We start from the raw sequence: 18,996 nt of genomic DNA on the forward strand, positions 1-18,996 counted from the left end.
ACAACTGCAAGTTAAAGTACAGGCCACTGTGAAACGGTAAATAAACAACATTAAAAGTGTCTCCTAGCCCCGATCGAATACAATCCAAAATGGAGTTTTAGCTTATTTAGGGGAAAACAGTTTATCTCAGTTATAAATCAATAGAGCAGTGACTGTGACCTGTGTGTTGTACCTGCCAGTTTCTTGGTGTTGCAGATGGGTGCAATCACCAAGTTATGTAAAACAAAAGATTGAGCTGAACAATACCCACACCACAAAACAAAAGCGAACCAAAAATGGTTTCGCATCACCAAACATGACCAAAGGCAAAGAAACACTCAAAAAGAATATGCTAAAACTCCGGTTAAAACATACCTACATGTACCCTCTAGGATCACCATCCCAAATAGAGGCCAGGTTACTCTTTACTTTTTCCAGCAGTTTGAAAATCTCTCTAGATGGATGAAATACTACTGAATGTTAATGGTGGCAATCTGTCGGTGGGTCTCTCCTTTGCTCGCACCAGAAAATCATCAGGCCTTTCCTCACTTATCTGAAAGGCTGAAAGGGGTCTGGGGCTTATTCTTAAAATTCTTAAAACAACACAAGCCTTGTTGCAGTCCGCCTTTTCTCTTAAAATCCGTCAAAAACAACACTGGCTCAGGCACTCACAAAGACAAGAAAACAGGATTTTATTGACAATAGTTTAACTCTAATGCAATAGGCCAAGAAAGCTGGAGATTTGAGATCGATCTTTCTGTACTGTCCTTTTTCAAATTTCTACCAAAAATGGTCTCTTTTAACACGTGACGGGACAGTACTCTAGTTACGCTGCAATCGTTCCGCCCCCGATTACTGCTCCGTTCCGTGCACCACCATCCGAAGTAAACCTTCCTTTGATATCAGATCCTGCTATGATTCCAATTTTCCATCGCTACAGATCGTTTGGCTTGTAGTAGGTGTAGTATGTAAAAGTTGTAATACTGTGTAGTTTACATGTATGCGTGGCCATGGAGTCGTCTATACCAGTAGTGGACTTCAGCCAAATGAGCGTGGAGAAAGTAACAGAAGACTACTCTCCAGAAAGTATACAACAGTTGGCAGATGAAATACACCGGGCGTTCAGCACAGTGGGGTTTGTTTACCTGAAGAATCATGGCATCCCACAAGAAAAGGTTAGAGCATTTACTGGAAAATCATTGTAGTTCCCCTAGCTATAAGGACCTGACTATTTCATTCATCCTCTTCCCGGCCATGATGTTCACCACCAGTGAGTCAGTGACAAGACTGCTAGCCTGCGAAAAGCAGACGTTTCTCCTCGCTCATCGTCGCTGAGGGACATTTCACGAGGAGGAACGTCTGCGACTCAGTGACGGAAATTCCATGCTGATGACGTAAATCAGCGTTTACATAATAAATCCAGTAGTCATGGGGTTCCAATTGTAAATTTGTTCGATTTTACGTTTCTCCTGTTCGATTTTGGAAAAGTGTTGTGTTCATCTGCAAACGGGATCTAGCAAAACTCAAATGCTTGTTCTAGAGATGACTATATTCCACAAATATTGACTGTTTTGTTTGAGATTCATCGTGTTTACATTTGACCTTTGCCGCCGTTTGTCTTTTATCTGTCATTCGTAAACAATAGCTAAAACAATAAGACTACTCCATTGACCAATTAGTGCTTCTGACCGGATTCTGGGCAGATTTTGCATCATCAGTATGGAATTTCTGTCACTGAGCTGCAGATGTTCCTCCTCACGACACGTCCCTCAGCGGCAAGGAGAAATGTCTGCCGTTCACAGGCTACAAGACTGCAAGAGGTTACCATCTTGCTTTTACAGGGTGTCAGAAATCTACCCTGGACAAGATTGGGTACCACTGTCTGTTCTGATCCCCATCACAAGCTAAGGTGATAACATTTGAAACTCACCCTCTCCACCCATGGACGAGATTTTTGAGGGGCTGGACAGAGGGGGGCGAGGTCTTTATCTCTGAGGAGTTTATTGGAGCTGACACACTGGCACGCTTTGCAAACTCACCAAAAGCCTTTGCTTAAGAGCCCTTTAAAGTACAATCAACTTTTTTAAAAGGATATGGTGAACACCTCCCTAAAACAAACACTGAGATATGGGCCCTGCCACATGGAGACTTATCAAGCTTAAGGGGATCCTCATACTGACAATACTGTTTAAGGAAGTGCATGTGGGAAGGACTTGACAGGGGATACATAGGATCATGAAAAATTAGAAAGACTCTCTCATTATATTTTGAAGATTGATGGTATTTTCAAGTTGAGTGATGACTTTTTTCAACTGGATGATGAAGCCAAGCAGGCATATGCTCGTCCTGCCAGTGGAAGTGGACACGGATGGGTTGCCTTTGAAAGAGAAAAGTATTAATCTTATTATTACTGTGACAATTTGACATTTTTGTGGGAATTTTCAAATGATAATTATGTGTTAGTATAATCTCTCTCCAAAAAAATGTAATATTTACTCCTTTTTTCTGTTCAGAATATTTTAACTCATAATAATCAAGAGTGATCTTGTTAAATGGATTTCTCATTGTACCCCGCAAACAGAGGTTACTTTTCCCATATGGCTTTAGCATTTGTAAAGGTGTGACATTAGATATGTTAATGACTTTGTAAATGCTAAGAGCCATGTGCCTACGGGAAAGAAACCTCTGCTCACAGGGTAATTTTTTTGCTCAGTAGATTTATGTGTGATGCCAAAGTGGATGTGATTTGAAATAACTTGTAAAAGCTTGGAGAAAGGCACAAAAACCACCAGAAAGGTGTATTTATGTACTTTCCAATCTCATTAATAATATTATTATTTTAATGGCTGTATTTTTTTTTCTTTGAATGGCCTCAAAATCTAGTTAATAAAGAACATAAAATTTATGTTCTTTAATAATAATTATTAATTATTATTAGAGAACATAAATTTTTATTAAAGAACATAAATTTTATGTTCTTTAATTATTAATTAGATTATGATATGTAATATTTATATATACCATACAGAAAAGACTGTTCGATTGAGTGATTGATTGGTTGATTTTTGGTAGAGTAAGTGCAGATAGGCCAGCAGATCACAAGGAAGCCTTTAACATTACAGAACCATGCAATGAACAGCGCGTGAGTTGAATTTTCCAACATTTGAATAACTTGCTTAGTTTAGAGTTCTATTTTTTTGTAAGAATTTAAATCATTGGTAAGCATATCCTGCCACTCAACTGTTTCTTTTTAATGCATATATCATATTATGAGTAGGTTGTGGCCCTGTGACCTTTAACACTCTTATATGCTGCATCAATTTTTGACAGAGGATCGGAGGTCAGTAGAGGAATCAACCTGAGTGGCGGGTGTGGCGGGTTGGGGGTACGGGGACACTCATTTAGACCTTAGTGATGGGTCTAGGTCTTGAAAAACCTTTTTTACTCGGTCCTCAAGGGAGCTTTGTAAATGGATGTTTCTCTACTGCAATTAATCTTTTAATCATTATTTTATTTAAAGAAAATGGACTGGTTTATGTCTTTCCTCCTGCATGGGAAAAGTCCACATTTAGCTGTTATCAATCATTTTCTTGATCTGCAGCACTTTTGTCCTTTTTTGATCATAGGGGTTCTTTTTAATGCCTAAAAGCCACCTGATGTAATTTTTGTTATGATATTTTGCTGTTGTCAAGGTTTGGCCAGATGATAGGGTACCGAATTTTCAGAGTGAGATAGCATCATTCTTTAAACTTTGTGGTGACTTGTCCTTACGAATACTCCATGTCATGGCCCTTGGACTGCAGCTCAAGGTATATCGTTTCTTATGTCCCCAAACATTTTTATGTGAATAGCATTTTCAAGAGTAGCATATTCAGTTGAACCTCTTCACAACAGCCACCTTGGAGAAAAAAGAAAGTGGCCCTTCTAAAGAGGTTTGAACCAGACACAATGTATGGACTGTCTGCCAAAAAAAGGGTAGCCATTGTAGAGAGGTGGCCATTGTTTAAGCTGTTAGTGGAGGTTCAACTTTATGTACATAAACTACTCGAGGAGCAAGGGTGGTGCATTGGCAAGAGCACTCGCCTCCCACCAATGTGGCCCTGGTTCAAATCCTGGTGTTGATGCCATATGTGGGTTGAGTTTGTGGTTGGTTCTCTCCCTCACTCCGAAAGGTTTTTTCTCTAAGTACTCCGGTTTCCCCCTCTCCTCAAAACTCAACATGATTATCCTTAAATTCCAAATTCCAATTCGACCAGGAATGGTAAACGAAGAACCACTACAAGGATGTTCTACCTCTAAATCGTCATTTAACTGCTAATCAAGATCAGGTGACCTTTGCATACTACATAATTCTTCTTTTTAATGCAGGATCCAGAAACATTCACAAGCACTCACAAAGCTATGGAGACAACAAAGAATTGCACCACATTACGTTTGTTGAACTATCCTGGCATTTCTAAAGATGCTGTCGTTAAACCAGGACAGATTCGCTGTGGAGAGCACACCGACTATGGCTCCATCACACTGCTTTTCCAGGACGATATGCCTGGACTAGAGGTATGGTAGTAACCTTTTCCTCCCTTAAGTCAGTCGTGGAGAATGAAACTGTAGGTTAAACCTTTAGTGCACTTTTGTGGTCGAAATCTGGTGGAGGGTATGTGTACAAAAAGTGGGCAACCGAACATTGGGAGATTACGTAGCATCAAAACATTATACGTGCTGCCTTTTTTACATTGCCCGGAACTAAAGGGCGATTCTCATTCAGTATCGCTGGTTTATCTAGAATGGAAAGAAAGGAAGAGCCTTTTGGATACTTGGTTTTTAGTTCATATAGATAGCTGATGGTGTAGTTACTAGAAGTATAATTTGCACTCCTTAACCAGTTGTGTTTCACTTGACAGGTCTTACCTCTTGGAATTACTGAATACATACCCGCCCCGCCCTTTCCTGGAGCAATAATCGTCAATGTTGCAGACCTCATGCAGAGATGGACAGCTGATAGGCTTAAATCAACGGTAAACTAGTTACATGCTCTTTAAAACTGATCCAGAGTACAATCGAATTTCTACTACAGCTACCTCCCTGCAACGGCCACTTTTTAGTTATGGTTGACAGTCCATACATTCACCAGGGGGCGTAGCTAAGATTTTTCCAGTCGTAAGGAGAGTGTTTCACATCACCAGCATTCCCGTCTCCCAAAAATCGACGGGAACGAGAACGGAAAAAAAGCAATAGGTTTAGATTAGCAAAACAACAACTTTGGACGTGCATCACGCATTTTTTTGTACATTTCTTTGCCGTCGTTGCACGACTACAACGTGAAAGTGCCTAATTTCACGTTTTGTCGAGGACGAGAACAGAAGACAACAACTTTCTTTTCTTTTCCTGAACTTTGATACAGTCCTTTAGAATTCAACTCCAAAAAACTTTTCCGACATTTGGCGAATTAAACGAGATGGAATAAGCGTCATAAAGTTTAAAGCAGCAAGCATTCACTTTTTAAGTGACGTTTTCGTAGGCGTCGCCGTCGTCGGATTTTGTGCCCCCTAATTCCATAAAGTTCACTTGGTTGAATTCTAATTCTCTTGTCGCTTTGGTGAAGTAATAGTCTCTTGTGATAATTTCTTTAATCATTTCAGTACCGCGATAGAGATATCGGTAGGGGTAAAAAAGAATGTTTTTCTGTCACAAAAAACTTTAATTTTCGCCCCTTAAGGAGAAGACGAGCAATGCCGCACCGTAATTTTTAGGGAGTTATTATAACTCCAAAAATGGAGTAAAAATTGTAGGTACAGGATAACCCCTTTTTTGGGGTTACTTTAACCCCTAATTTAACTCCGAATGTGGGGTCATTTTTACTCCTCAATATTTGGGGTCACTTTTACTCCTGAAAAAGAGTTCTGTAAACTCCTTTTTGGAGTTAAAGTAACTCCCCAAAAAATAACTCCACTGTAAGGAGTTTAATTAGCCCCACTAGAGGAGTTATTATAACTCCTTGAAAATTACTGTGCGTCCCTTTCTGTGTGGAAGCTCCGCCGGACGTCTAAATAAAGGCCTACGCCAAAGGTCGAACTTTTCATGAGACGAACCGGGCCAAACTCTAATTTGGGTAGACCTAAATTAAGTTAAGATCGTCTGTTGGGTCAGACGTCGAACTTAGGACGCGTCGAACCAATCAACTGAATCAGACCAAAAGGCAATTTTAATAAACTTTCCCCCGAACGAAGCTAACTATACCCATTATCATACACATTTTTAATTTATTAGTTTAGTTCCTCGCATGTGTTGAAGTCGGACGTTTGTCCCGGAGACGATCCTGAGACGTTCTGTCCGTCTGAAGCATACCGATAGAACGTGTTCACTGTTGGACGACCCAAACTCACTCAGACTAACTTACTGAGCCAGATGTCTAACCTTTGACGAACTTAACTCACCAAGTTTGGTTCGTCTCATGAAAAGTTCGACGTTTGGCCTGGCTTAAGCTTGCAAAAACTACAACCACGGCCTTATGCAAAGAGATTGCGAGTTTTGTTGAGGAACTAGATTTTAGATACAGTAAAAACCCGCAACTAAGAACCTACATTTTTAGGAGTTAGCCTAAACAGGTTTTCATATAAATGGTAGTTAGCAGAATTTTAGGCTATTTAGGTTCTTAAAATGGGGTCCCAATCCTGGAGAAAAAACAATTAAAACACAGCTGCAAACAAATTGGTCATTAGCCTATACTTTTATTTTCTTCAGCCCCACCCCACCCCCCGCCCCCCTCCCCCCCAAAATATTTAATAATATATCAATTTATACATTTACATGTATTTATATGCTTTGCCGAGCTGTACAAAGCTTTAACTGTAACAATAATATTCAGGATAATATTCAGAACAGGGCCCACAACGATGGCAATCTGCTTTTTTTGCTTCAAATATGATTCTTGCAATGCAGCTGTAATGTACTAGTATGATTTTAGAAAATAAGAACCTGTTTTAAATTTCTTAGGCTAAATAGGTTCTTGCTTATAGGGGGTATAAATGACCAATCTTAGGCTAACAGGTTCTTAATTTTTAGGTTCTTAGTTGCGGGTTTTTACTGTAGTTGAAACTAGCAAGAATAAACTAGAAATAAGATATAATCATTTTTGTAAGGGCACACATCCGGATATTTTTGAAAACAGCGTTTTTGTCTCCGTTTTAGCCGTCCGTCTACAAGTCAACAGGTAAACAGCGTTTATCGGGAGCCGAACACGCTGGTTTTCAAAAGCGGTCCCCAGAATGGAGAGGTTTAGAAACGCCACACTCTCGTTTACCTTTGGACGAACGAAAACGGAGGTTTTCGAATACACTAATGTCATACACTATATTACTACAGGAGCTCCATCGTATTTCTATCGTTTTAGCGTTTTCATGTGGACGGGTGAAAACGATTTAAGTACGCTACATGCGGACTCGTATTTTTTTGAGAAAAAAGAAAATAATCCCCCTTTTCGAAAATATCTGGATACGTTTGGAGAGGGCCTAACTGATGACTGTCGTAGCCTTGTATACGCTGTTTACACGCTACGTACATCGCATGCGAAAAAGTTTTACCTTTTAGACCCGCCGATAATGACATCACTAATAACATTCGCTATATTTTCCGTCTCTTTTTCAGCGTCACCGTGTTTCTATCCCAGAAGAGGAGTGTCAGAGACGAGTTCCTCGACGCTCCCTGGCCTTTTTTGTACATCCTGACGATGACACCATAATAAAGTGCCTAGATGGGTCTGAGAAGTACCCATCAATAACGGCCTATGATTACCTGTGGCAGAGACTAAATGCAACTTATGAATACTAATAAGAATAAGATAGATGTATACCAACTAGTTTGATTTCATCGATAATTTTAAAAGCCAAAGTTTTTGTAGAAAATAGATAAAGTCAATTTTTCCCACTCTACCCGGAAGGAAACACACACACACCTAGACTTATTTGCAACGAACGGCCATACATACGTATATCTCAGAAAGCAACTCGCAGTTAGCCGACCCAGCCATCCGGTCCGTACCGGCAAAATAGCTGTTTCTCCCTGTTCTGTGATACTACACTGTCAGAAATACCATTTAGCCTTATTAGATAAATAGCGTGAAATAATGAATAAAAGACGCCTTGATTGGTTGCAATTTGCAGTATTAAAATTTATTTTCTTATGATGTTTATATCTCTCATTAAAGCGAACTATGCACGAAAATCCCGCAAGACTTTCAGGACTTTGAAGTTGTCAGTTCGTGGATAAAAAGCAGCTGTAATTTGGGCATTTTAATCTAATGAGAGAGTTCATGCAAGGTTTTTGAACAGCAAAGATTATCAAAGGGCCGTCACTAAAATAGACCCTTTGCCCTTTCTAGCTTAGTTTTAGCTACCGACCTAATAACACAACTGAAAGAAAAAAAAAGCCTGAAACTGAGAGAAAAGTTCTTAAAATTACATCGGTGCTTGATTTCTAATATGCTCGCTGCCGTTCTTAAAGTTGCATCATCGTGCGCCAGTCTGTTGAAATTTTTCTTTTATTTTACCTTTTAAAAGGATAAAATGCCGTAATGGGATTTTTCCGCTACCTTAGTTTTTAGAACACCTCACGGCTCAGAGTTCACCGTGTTTAGATAAAAATAATAATAATAAAACTTGTTGTGAAATTGGCTGTAAACTACTTATACCACGCGCTCGCGCACTTGCGTGTGTCGTCGCTGCTCTTCCACATCCTTCCACGCCGATCCACGATCCACGCCAAATACTAATAATGAGAGACGACTGGGGACGAGTCAGAGTTGCTCAAGATGGCGACCAACATTTCGGGGATTCCGGTTGTTGACTTCAGCGCGATGAGTTTGCAAAACGAGAGTTCCGTGAGGGAAAATAGTGATGCTGTGAAACAGTTGGCTGATCATGTTCATCAAGCTTTTAGCACGATTGGATTTGTGTACCTCAAAAACCATGGAATTCCACAAGAAAAGGTAGCCTGCAAACACGTATAATTACAGATCACTGTACATGTGCTGTCTTATTTATGTTTAACTAAACCAAATAGATAAAAACCCTGAGGGACTCCCTTATATGAACTCGGTAGGTCAGGGTAGGGTTTTTGCACCTTTTCGGTCTGAAAACGCTTATATTACCTATCGGGTATCCGTATATGGTTTTCGACCCGGCCGCTGGCCCTGGCAATCGATGAAATTCGATAATCGATAAAATCGATGGCAAATTGAGTTTAGTCGGTAGTATTAGGTAGTATTAATATCGCAAGTCAATGAAAATCAAAGATCAAAAGAGTGGTGAGTATCAATTTTCATTGACTTGATCAATTTTTATCGATTATATCGATTGTCAATTGTAGGCTGCGAACGGCAGACGTTTCTCCTCGTTCATCACCGTTGACAGGTGTTTCGCGAGGAGGAACGTCTGCGACTCAGCAACAGAAATTCCATACTGATGATGCAAAATCTGTCTGAAATCCAGTCAGAAGCGCTAATTGGTCGACAGAGTAGTTTCATTGTTTTGCTGTTGTTAACAAATGACAGACAAAAGACAAAAGGCCCGCAAAGGTCAAATATAACCGCGATGAATCTCTAACAAAACAGTCAATATTTGTGGAATGTAGTATTCTCTAGAAGTAACATTTGAGTTTTGCTAGAACTCATTCGCAGATGAACACAACGTTTTACCAAAATCGACCAGGAGAAACGTAAAAGGGAACAAATTTGCATTTGGAACCCTATGACTACCGGATTTATTATGCAAACATTGATTTACGTCATCAGTATGGAATTCCTGCCGCTGAGTCGCAGACGTTCCTCCTCGTGAAACGTCCCTCAGCAGCGATGAGCAAGGAGAAACGTCTGCCATTTGCAGGCTATTGCCAATGGGGAAACCGGTCGTTTTGATGCAAGTTGTTAACTTCAAGTATAGTTTGGCGTGAACAAGAAAAACATTTTGGGTGAATATTATTTGTTCTTTAAGCCAAGTATGTGGTACCACTATTACACCTCAACTGAATTATAAACTTGTATCAAAACAACCAGTAACCGTCAATGGTAATCGATTAATAATGATTTCAGACACATCTGAGCTACGTATTGATTACTAAGAGTCTTACCTACTGTAATTTTTTTCTCTTCCTAAAAAGAGACGTGTCATTCAATTGCTGCTTTTCCTCTAAATGTGTCAAAAGTACAACAAACTTGAAAGTGTGTTGAAAACTTTCTTAATAAAGTCTGGAGCGTTCATTTCACAAGTCATTTGACAACTCACAATACTTAAGCAAGACTGACTTGAGTCCATGCAAACAGATGCGTAACGCGCTATTGGGCAGGCCTTGTTCTGGGTCCCCAACCAACAGAACGAATTACTGGAAATGTATTTTGAATTTCCCTTCAACCTGATGGGCAAATTGGCAAAGGCTTTTTTACAGTGTGACTACTATAACCGGGGCCACCTTGACAAATTTAACCAATAGGATTACAGGAAAATAACAATACATTCCGAGCTAGTCATCTTTACCACAACAACATGAATTGAAATAAACCAATTACAACCTACAGAGTTAGACGTGACCTTACCCGCTGAAGAAAGCCTGTGTTTCCTGAGAGGTCCGTTAGAGCAAATGATGAGCTGAAAAATGTAAACGCTAGTTATATTTTGACTTGAATTCGCATGTTAATGCAAAGCCCAGCAGTTGTGGCAAGGAAATTGCTGGTAGATGAAAAAATAACAGCTTGTGTCAAACAAATGTGTCTCCAGGGTGTTGTATGTAAAGTTTCAAATAGAAAAAAAAATAGTCTGGTGAAACATTCTGTTTTCTTCAAAAAGATTTGCGGTCAACATTTGAATTTTGTGCTTCAAGTAATTTGTTGTTTTTTTATGCTGCAGATTGGCCCACAACCAACTTTCTTGGAATGTATTGTTTTTTTTTCCTGTAATCTGATCAGTTATGATTTAGTCCTTTAGTTTACAAAAATTACTTTTAAAAGTGAAACAAAGTCTTTCTATGAGCCTACTGGTTCAATAAATGGGTTTTATTATTCCATTTACTAACTAGAATTTGTGTAGTATCTTTCATTTTTGCAGCATTAATATTATATGATAACAGTGATGTTAGATAACTATTTTGCACAAACTCGATTTGTTTCAAAGTTATGTATATTTTACTTTACAGATTGATTCTGTTTTTGAGACATATGATACCTTTTTTAACTTACATGTTCAAGTGAAAGAAAAGTATGCAAAGAAAGAAGGTACTTCTCCAAATGGCTGGGATGCAATTGAAAGAGAGAGGTGGGTGAACATAAGACTGTCAATCAATCAATCAATCAATAGCCTGCTTAGCAAGTGTTTCCGTTTGGTTTCGGAGCAAAAAGAGACCGTGGAAGGGGAGTTTCGGTTTTGATCGCGCGAGAAATTAAACAGGAACCAAAAAATGAAAGAGGGAGGAGGGGGAGAGGAAGGAAGAAAATGCTTGCAGACAAACCCATTTATTTAAAAAACCTGTGTTCGCTGTGCCTGATTGACTCGGCTAGTCGAACAATATTGAGATGTGTCGATCAAGGGTTTGTTTCATACTGATAGGTCATGTATGGTACGTGACATGCATCAATAATTTCCTGCGGTTTTTGTTTACTCTGTTCGGTAAGATTTATCCTCCAAGGCAAAAACATTTTCTTTAACTTAAGGGTAGTAATTTACAGATTAAAAAAAAAAACAACTGAAGCTACATCAACTATAGACAACTGCATTGTGACTCAGTCAAAATTGCTGATTGGCTCTCCACGCTAACTTCATTAGTTGCCGGGTCAGCTTTGTTCTGAGATGATTTTACAAGAGCACTCTAGTTGTCTGTGCCATAGCGTGAACGGTAAGCTGTTCTGTCTAGCTGAGCTTTGACCTGCATTGATCATTTGAATTCATTGAGATTTCACCACTGATGCCATCCACGCATTCCAAAATACAAAAAAAATTATTTTGGTTTCACACACACACAAAGTTCATTTCCGCTCCATGAAAAGACAAACATTTTATTGACAACTGATGCCAGCAGCAAATGTCGGTGCATGAACTCAGGCATGACAGGCCAAGTGGCTGATTTTCAAAATCGAGGGGTTTGTCTGCAAGCGTTTCCTTCCTTTCTTCCCCACCCCCTCCCCACTCTTTTACTTGCGCCATTTTTCGCATGGTCTTTGACTCTTGTTCCTCGTTCTTTGCTCCTAAACCACTCAGAAACGCTTGCTACGCAGGCTAATCAACAAACTTTATTTAAACACAGTAAATGGCTCAGCAACCTGGTTTTCAGACGTGGTGTGTGATAATATATTACAATTAATAAAAATTAAGACTGGTGATTAACTAACAATAATTAGCACAAGAATTGACAATTTCATCTGTTCCTATCGACTGTCATAAACGTAACTATCTAGTTTATATGGTAATCAAGACTAATAATATTAGTAAAAAAATAGTAATAATTTGAAATACAATATAACAGCAAGAAATGAGTCATTAAAGAAATAAGATAAAAACATAATAAAAAGTTATATCCTAGGATATCACGAGTTTAAAGCTAGTGAGATCCCCCATCTCGTGTTTTATTTGACAGTGAGACTGTTAACTTAGTAATATGAGACTGTTAACTTAGCAAGCCTTTTGTGGACTATCTCAGCAGGGGTTTTCATTAAACAGTTCTAAAGGGTGGAATGACCAGGTGTCTCTCTCATTTAGGGGTGTCTGCTATGATTATTAGGGAGGGCTTTTTGGTGGATTGAAGAAGTCTCTAGTGGGCATTCATATATTTATCCAGGAGTCTCCCAGTCTCCCATACAGGTCACCTAATCTCACAGATGAAATAGACTTTTAAACGTTTCTGTGGAACATTTAGTTTGGAATTTATCTCGTTTTCTCCCAAAATTCAAAACATCATTTGATTCGTTTTCTGGGGCATTTATGCACGTCAAAATTTCTTCTATAAGTTCCAAATTTTGATGGTCTGTACTGTTTGTAAGACTTCTAATAGTGTCCTAAGTCACACCCATGGTATAATTTGGGGACACAATGGAGTTGTGTTGGGGGTTGGTTAATGGTTGAGAGCTAGCAAAGGAGAGTAAGAAAGTGGTAGAATGCAGAGGAGAGAATTTCAAGATTTTAGATCTCCAGAGGTTCTCATCCCCTTGCATTATGATAGAAATGCTCATGGGTCAAATTTATTTGGTACAGACCCCACAGGGAAAGCTGCTTCACCAACATAATAATTAAATGATTATGTTGGTGAAGCAGATAACAATAATGTGGTAGAAATTAGGCATCAATTTTGTCAACACAAGAACAAGTAAAAATACATAGTGGTGACATCGAGTTGGTTAAACGCTGAAGAAAGATATTGCTGTCCTTTAAAAGCTCTGTTTTTATGAGGGAAATGGTTTTCATAGTCACAATGATTGTTACATTGTAAGTCCAGACAAATGTTATTGTGACCAGAAGATTCTGATTGTTTCTATGCAACGTAGCTTCCCTGCATTAGGCCCTGTTAGGGTAAACTTTTGACAAGCAAAATGGCGTTGACATAGGAAAGCAGAAATGGCATTTAGTGACACAAAGATGGGTTGAAACTGCAACAACCACAGAGAAAAGCGCATACATTGTAATACAATAGTGAAATACCGACAGCAACATGGTTTCCTCCTCAATAAGCAAAACGACAGGCTTTGAAATCCAGACTAGGGATATAGGTACCCCCCCCCCCCCCCCCCTAAGAGGGCCTAGCTTCCCTCCTTTTGTTTACTGGCACTACTATTCATAGTTTATGAGTAATACTGTATTGTCAACAAAGGATCACACATTTTTTAATTTACCCAATGCTTTCATAATTATTGAAGGTAAACCATCCTCCCAATACCCCGCCTGCTTAAAATCTGGTCAGTAACAACTGGCGCCATGCTGCAGGTGAAATAAGTCTGCTTTCCCTCTTGACCAATGGCGAAACCAAACAGACTTTTAGAAAGTCTGTGTTCATAACATCATAGTCTTCATTATTTTTATAAATCTAAAATATGTAATAAAATAAGGCATCGGTAGATGGCTGTGAGAGACATTGTAGGTGGCAATAGACCTGTTTGCCAGCTTTCGTTGAAATCCAAGGTTCGCCACGATAAAGTATTGTATTTATTTGATTAAACGTCCCCTTCAATTAACCACTGCGTGTGGAAGCAAAATTACCAAAAAAAAGCTGCCCTCGAATGAACGCTGCATGTATTGAAAGAATGCGGAGTTTATTCGAGGCGGTCAACTTGGTAATTTACAACATCCACCCGGGCAGACATTTATGATTCTATCTCAGCAAAATGAATTGGAACCTTTCAATTACATAATATTCTCAAATGATTTACACTGTAACTGTTGTCAATGATTTTAAAATTAAACTCTGCCCATGAGTAAACTCCATGGTGTTTAACAGAATAAATATGGTATTTGTTTAATACATATGCTTTTCTGTTTTATTAGTTTTCTATTTTACCTGTTATATGTATTTTCTTTGAAAGTGCAAATTGTCCTGTTTTTTTTTTCGTAGCACTAACCCTGACAGGCCTGGTGATCTTAAAGAATCATTTGATGTGGGAGCTGTCTATGATGAAAATTTTGTAAGTTAATGGCAGTTGTTATGCTAGAACAGAATAAAATTGAAAAACAAGTTAATCAGGTTTTGTTCAGCTCACTTATTTATATTATTATACATTGTACTCACTATCTGTCTTCTCATTGGCTAAGAGCCTACAGCTAATTTTGGAAATCAGTGATGCCTACAGATTAGTTAGTTATCTGCTAGCAGATAACTGACTAATCTGACTAAGTTTTTTGCTGAAGGTGACAACACCTGAAATCTACCTGAAACATCTAACAGATTCAAGTGTGTGTATGGGACCAAAGACCTCTTTCATAATGGTGGCCTATTAATCCCTTTACATAATCAGCGTGCAAAGAAAATCATTTTTACAGCTTGCCATTTGGGCAAGCTGAAGCTAGCAGTTACTAGCCCAAACGTCATTTCCGCTAGCCCTAAAAGCTTTTTGATGAGCAGAATTGATTTCACAGTTCTTCTGTTATTCGAATTCCTCAAAAAAACATCACTTGCCCGTTGGGCAAGTTAAAAACAGATTTTTACTAGCCCAATAACAAAATCCACTAGCTCTGGGCTGTCGGGCACTACTTTCTTTGCACGCTGATAATGATAATTAGCCTTCCCTTCAGATGATGTTCCATATAATTTTACCCTCAATAACTCGAACTTTTTTCTATTTCCCTTGAAGGTTTGAATTTTCGGGAGTCGACTGTGATTATTACTGGACATGATTATTAATATTGTTAATATTATTTATTAATTGATCAACACCTCTTTGTTACAGAACTGGCCTAATACTGATGTGCCAAACTTTCAAGCCAATGTGATGTCTATTTATAAATGTTTATCAGACCTTGCTCTAAGGGTGCTGTCTGTGATGGCTGTTGGCCTTGGATTGGTAAGAAAAACAACGAATAGCAAAAGCTTTCACAGTTTTTCTTACCCCTGTGTTTTTCTCTTGCAACTAATCATCGCTTGAAAGCTCACTTTGTTGAAAATGGCTTTGTATGTGTATCAAAGTATTTTCATCAGCAATTATTCTTGTATAGGCCACAATGTGATTGAAAGAGACAACATATTTGTTGCCTCTTGCTGTATGAGTCATCTATGCAGCTATTTTGCAGGCTTGTCCCTCCCTCTGAACTCACCTCGAAACCAAAGAACATCACAGCATGGATTTCTACATTACAGAGTGACCCCCTATATAAAATCTTAGCTATGCCCTTGTCATTAATTGATTAACGCAAGTATACATATGTGACTACTGTATTTTCTTGAACTTATAAGTCTGAGAAAACAGCTGACATTTTCCAACACCCCAACCGTTTTCCTTGTGAAATGACTGCCGAGGAACGGTCACAGAAATTCCATAATGGTGACGTGTCTCAGCTACTCAGATCTGGGTAGTGCTTCTGACTGGTTGAAGCAAAATGTCAGCTGTTTTTTTCAGGCTATAGATGTAAAAGCCACCCCTTAAAAGAAGTGTGGTTTTCACGAACAGTAAATGAACGTGGAATGATGAAAAAGTAATTGATTTTCCTTTTTTTAAAAAACAGAACCCAGATGCATTTGCCTATGCCTATGAAAAGAGGGGAACATTGTTAGGAGGGACTCAGTTAAGGTATAATTTCTACCCCATGATAACAGATATTACCAAAGTCAAACCAGGTCAGATTCGTTGTGGAGAACACACGGATTATGGTGGGATTACACTACTGATTCAAGATGAAGTTGGAGGACTGGAGGTTAGAATGTTACAATGCTTCTAACCCTTGGCCTGTTCCAGGTGTTCAGATAGTGGGGTGAGGCGCAAAGTCAGAGAGAGCGGGGAAAAAAATAAGGAGGACATCTCCTTCCCCACCCCAACCCCTCGCTATTTTTCTCTCCTCACATCTCTTGGTGCCGTGCCCACAATCTGAACACCTGGAACAGGCTGTTTTAACCTTTGTTTAAGCGTAAAAATGTTTTACAGCAAAGAGCCCAGAAGTGTCACCACTTTTGATTTATTCAAATTCTTTCCTGCAGATTTCATCCAATCAGAAGCCAGCTGAAACTGTCCTCGACTTCTGATTGGTTAAAGTCTGCATGAAAGACCGTTAGTTAATTCAAGGAGGTCGCACTTTGGCCTCCTTGATGCAAGACCTTTTCCATGAAGAAACAATAACTTTTATATGAAAATTCAGTTGTGGGGAAAATTTATACCACCCAAGTCATTGACACTACAGTAACTATATAGTGATGCTCAATTGTGCGGCTTTTCCAAAAAAAAATAATAGAGGATTAAAATAATTAAAATTAAGTCAGTTTAATCTTTTCTACATGACAATCTTGTTGCTTGAACAGTTTGCATCAAGAAGCTGTTAACATATTGTTTCAGTGGCTTGTATTGACATTGTTTTCTAACTGAAAAATAACATGTACCAAGGAAGGTTGTGCATCTTTCTCTAACTTACTAGAAAGCCGAGAGGCCAGTTTTCTTAAGAAGGCGTTTTGGTTTAATTCAGGTAACTAATATTGAAGGACAGTTTGTGCCTGCCAGACCCATGAAAGGAACGGTACTGGTGAATGTTGCAGATTTGATGGAGAGATGGACTGCAGATAAACTCAAATCAACGGTAGGTCATTTGAACTGCTCCTCAAGCTCATCATTTTGTTTATTCGGTTGCTTTCGAGAGTGAAAACGGGCAGAAGAGTATGGAACAGTTCTTTAATATTAAATACGTTTTCTTTTATCCCCAGAATTACGAGTTTCTTTTCGTTCAAAAAGTCATGGCGCTCGAAACAAGTTGTTTTGACAAATGGCACCCACAAGTCCGCATTTTCTGTTTCCAGACTCTTAAAAGACTTTTGAAGTTAACTGTCAATGAATACTGGATTTAGCATTTAACTTTAAACATTGAATATGATGACCTTAGCTTTGAAGTACTTTGCTTATTGTGCAAATTTATCTCGTTTTACCCTGGTCAAGGCCTGAACAAGCTCTAAGGGCTCTTAGGACGTAATGTACATTATCTTCCCTTATTTTATTCACTCACTTTGTTTGAGCTTCGGACAATGTACTGTGACTAATTGTAGCATTCTACAACTTCACATAGTAAAAGCTTGCTTCTTGTAGCACAAATACGTAAGAACAATACTGACCGAGGAAATGCCTGGTTTCTACTGAGAAGAATTTTAAAAGCATGTTTGCATTGACAGTTACGATTACATCGAGACTTTTCCCGTGGAATAAGGCCTTTAATCTAGAAAAAATAAAACTGCGTCAGTAACCACTTTTTCTCGAGATAAGCTAATGGCCTTACCCTGACAAACAACAATCACGAAAGCTACCGAAAATGTCTGAAGTTTCTGCATCCCACAATAAAATAACTAATCAATAAATTGGCACTGTGATATTCCTCGCGTAAAAGACTGCAAGCGGTGAGTCGCGCGGGAAACAAGTATAGCCAAGCTGGAACCAAAAGATCTTTGCAAGCGGTCAACATTCGCCGATTTTTAGTGCTCTGACGTCATAGATTTATGGTTGCCCACTCTGAGACTTTTGGCGGGAAACAGTTTTATTGTCAGACGTCAGATGACCTTGAAGTAAAAAATGAGGCAGCGCATTATTGGGAAAAATGCCAGCAATCCCAGTTATATAGAGGATATTACACGGTGGCGCGAAGATATGAATTTTATTTTCGAGTGGCAAAACAATATTTTACGAACGAACGCAGCGAGTGAGTAAAATATTATTTTTGCCACGAAAAAATGAAATTCATATCTTCAAGCCGCCGTTTAATGTTCTTTTTATTATATAGATAAAAAGACATCGATAAAATAATAGAGGGAAATGACCGAAATTACGTCATCGATAAACTCACGTGTGAGATTATGGAAAATAAACCACTCGGGTCCCGGATGTAGTTTTTATTAATTTTACGAGTGGTATATTTTCCAGTAAAACACTCGTGTCTATATAATAAATAACATTAATGTTTTGGCAACAGTTTTTTTTGAAGCAACATTGGCCTTACTATAGTTACTCTTCATTATTTATACAGGTTCATCGTGTGCTTATACCGGAAAATGAAATCAGGAGACGTGTTCCACGACGCTCCTTAGTGTTTTTTGTTGATCCTGATCACGAGGCAGTTATTACCTGTCTGGACGGCTCTAATAAATATCCACCAATCACATCAAAGGATTGGATTAGCAAGAAACTTGAAGAAACATATAAATATTGATATGTGAATTATGGCATCTAACAAGTCTTCTATAACAGGTCTAGATAGCAGCAACAATATAGATAGTCGTATAAACATAACAACTTTCTTTAATTTTCCAGACATGTTTCGACGGTACATCCGTCATCTTCAGTGTTACATATTTTGAAATCGCCGTTGAATT

At 38.7% G+C, this 18,996-nt stretch overlaps 2 protein-coding genes across 3 annotated transcripts; both read left to right on the forward strand.

The window, feature by feature from the left end:
• The first annotated feature begins 583 nt into the window (after positions 1–583).
• LOC140935635 (uncharacterized) lies at positions 584–8,158 on the forward strand. Of its 2 annotated transcripts, XM_073385207.1 has the most exons (8): positions 584–863; positions 971–1,154; positions 2,253–2,371; positions 3,052–3,121; positions 3,672–3,788; positions 4,348–4,536; positions 4,881–4,994; positions 7,624–8,158. In XM_073385207.1, exons 2-8 carry the CDS (start codon positions 990–992, stop codon positions 7,804–7,806), a joined length of 957 nt encoding a protein of 318 aa, XP_073241308.1. In that variant the 5' UTR covers positions 584–863; positions 971–989; the 3' UTR covers positions 7,807–8,158. The 2 variants fall into 2 exon arrangements, with proteins under 2 accessions (XP_073241308.1, XP_073241307.1); XM_073385206.1 differs by lacking the exon at positions 584–863 and having other exon boundaries at positions 926–1,154.
• Positions 8,159–8,781: 623 nt separating this feature from the next.
• LOC140933518 (uncharacterized) lies at positions 8,782–18,996 on the forward strand. Its single transcript, XM_073383101.1, has 7 exons — positions 8,782–8,962; positions 11,161–11,279; positions 14,560–14,629; positions 15,392–15,505; positions 16,164–16,352; positions 17,112–17,222; positions 18,651–18,996. Exons 1-7 carry the CDS (start codon positions 8,786–8,788, stop codon positions 18,831–18,833), a joined length of 963 nt encoding a protein of 320 aa, XP_073239202.1. The 5' UTR covers positions 8,782–8,785; the 3' UTR covers positions 18,834–18,996.

The sequence above is a fragment of the Porites lutea genome, chromosome 4 (genome assembly GCF_958299795.1).
Source record: "Porites lutea chromosome 4, jaPorLute2.1, whole genome shotgun sequence".
Classification (NCBI taxonomy): domain Eukaryota; kingdom Metazoa; phylum Cnidaria; class Anthozoa; order Scleractinia; family Poritidae; genus Porites; species Porites lutea.

Excerpts from the sequence above, each read along its gene's own strand:
- LOC140935635 (XM_073385207.1), top strand. The coding sequence starts at position 990 with ATGGAGTCGTCTATACCAGTAGTGGACTTCAGCCAAATGAGCGTGGAG. Across the intron at positions 1,155-2,252 it reads ATGGCATCCCACAAGAAAAG|ATTGATGGTATTTTCAAGTT; the intron begins GTTAGAGCATTT and ends TATATTTTGAAG. Across the intron at positions 2,372-3,051 it reads GTTGCCTTTGAAAGAGAAAA|AGTAAGTGCAGATAGGCCAG; the intron begins GTATTAATCTTA and ends GATTTTTGGTAG.
- LOC140933518 (XM_073383101.1), top strand. The coding sequence starts at position 8,786 with ATGGCGACCAACATTTCGGGGATTCCGGTTGTTGACTTCAGCGCGATG. Across the intron at positions 11,280-14,559 it reads GATGCAATTGAAAGAGAGAG|CACTAACCCTGACAGGCCTG; the intron begins GTGGGTGAACAT and ends TTTTTTTCGTAG. Across the intron at positions 17,223-18,650 it reads CAGATAAACTCAAATCAACG|GTTCATCGTGTGCTTATACC; the intron begins GTAGGTCATTTG and ends TTATTTATACAG.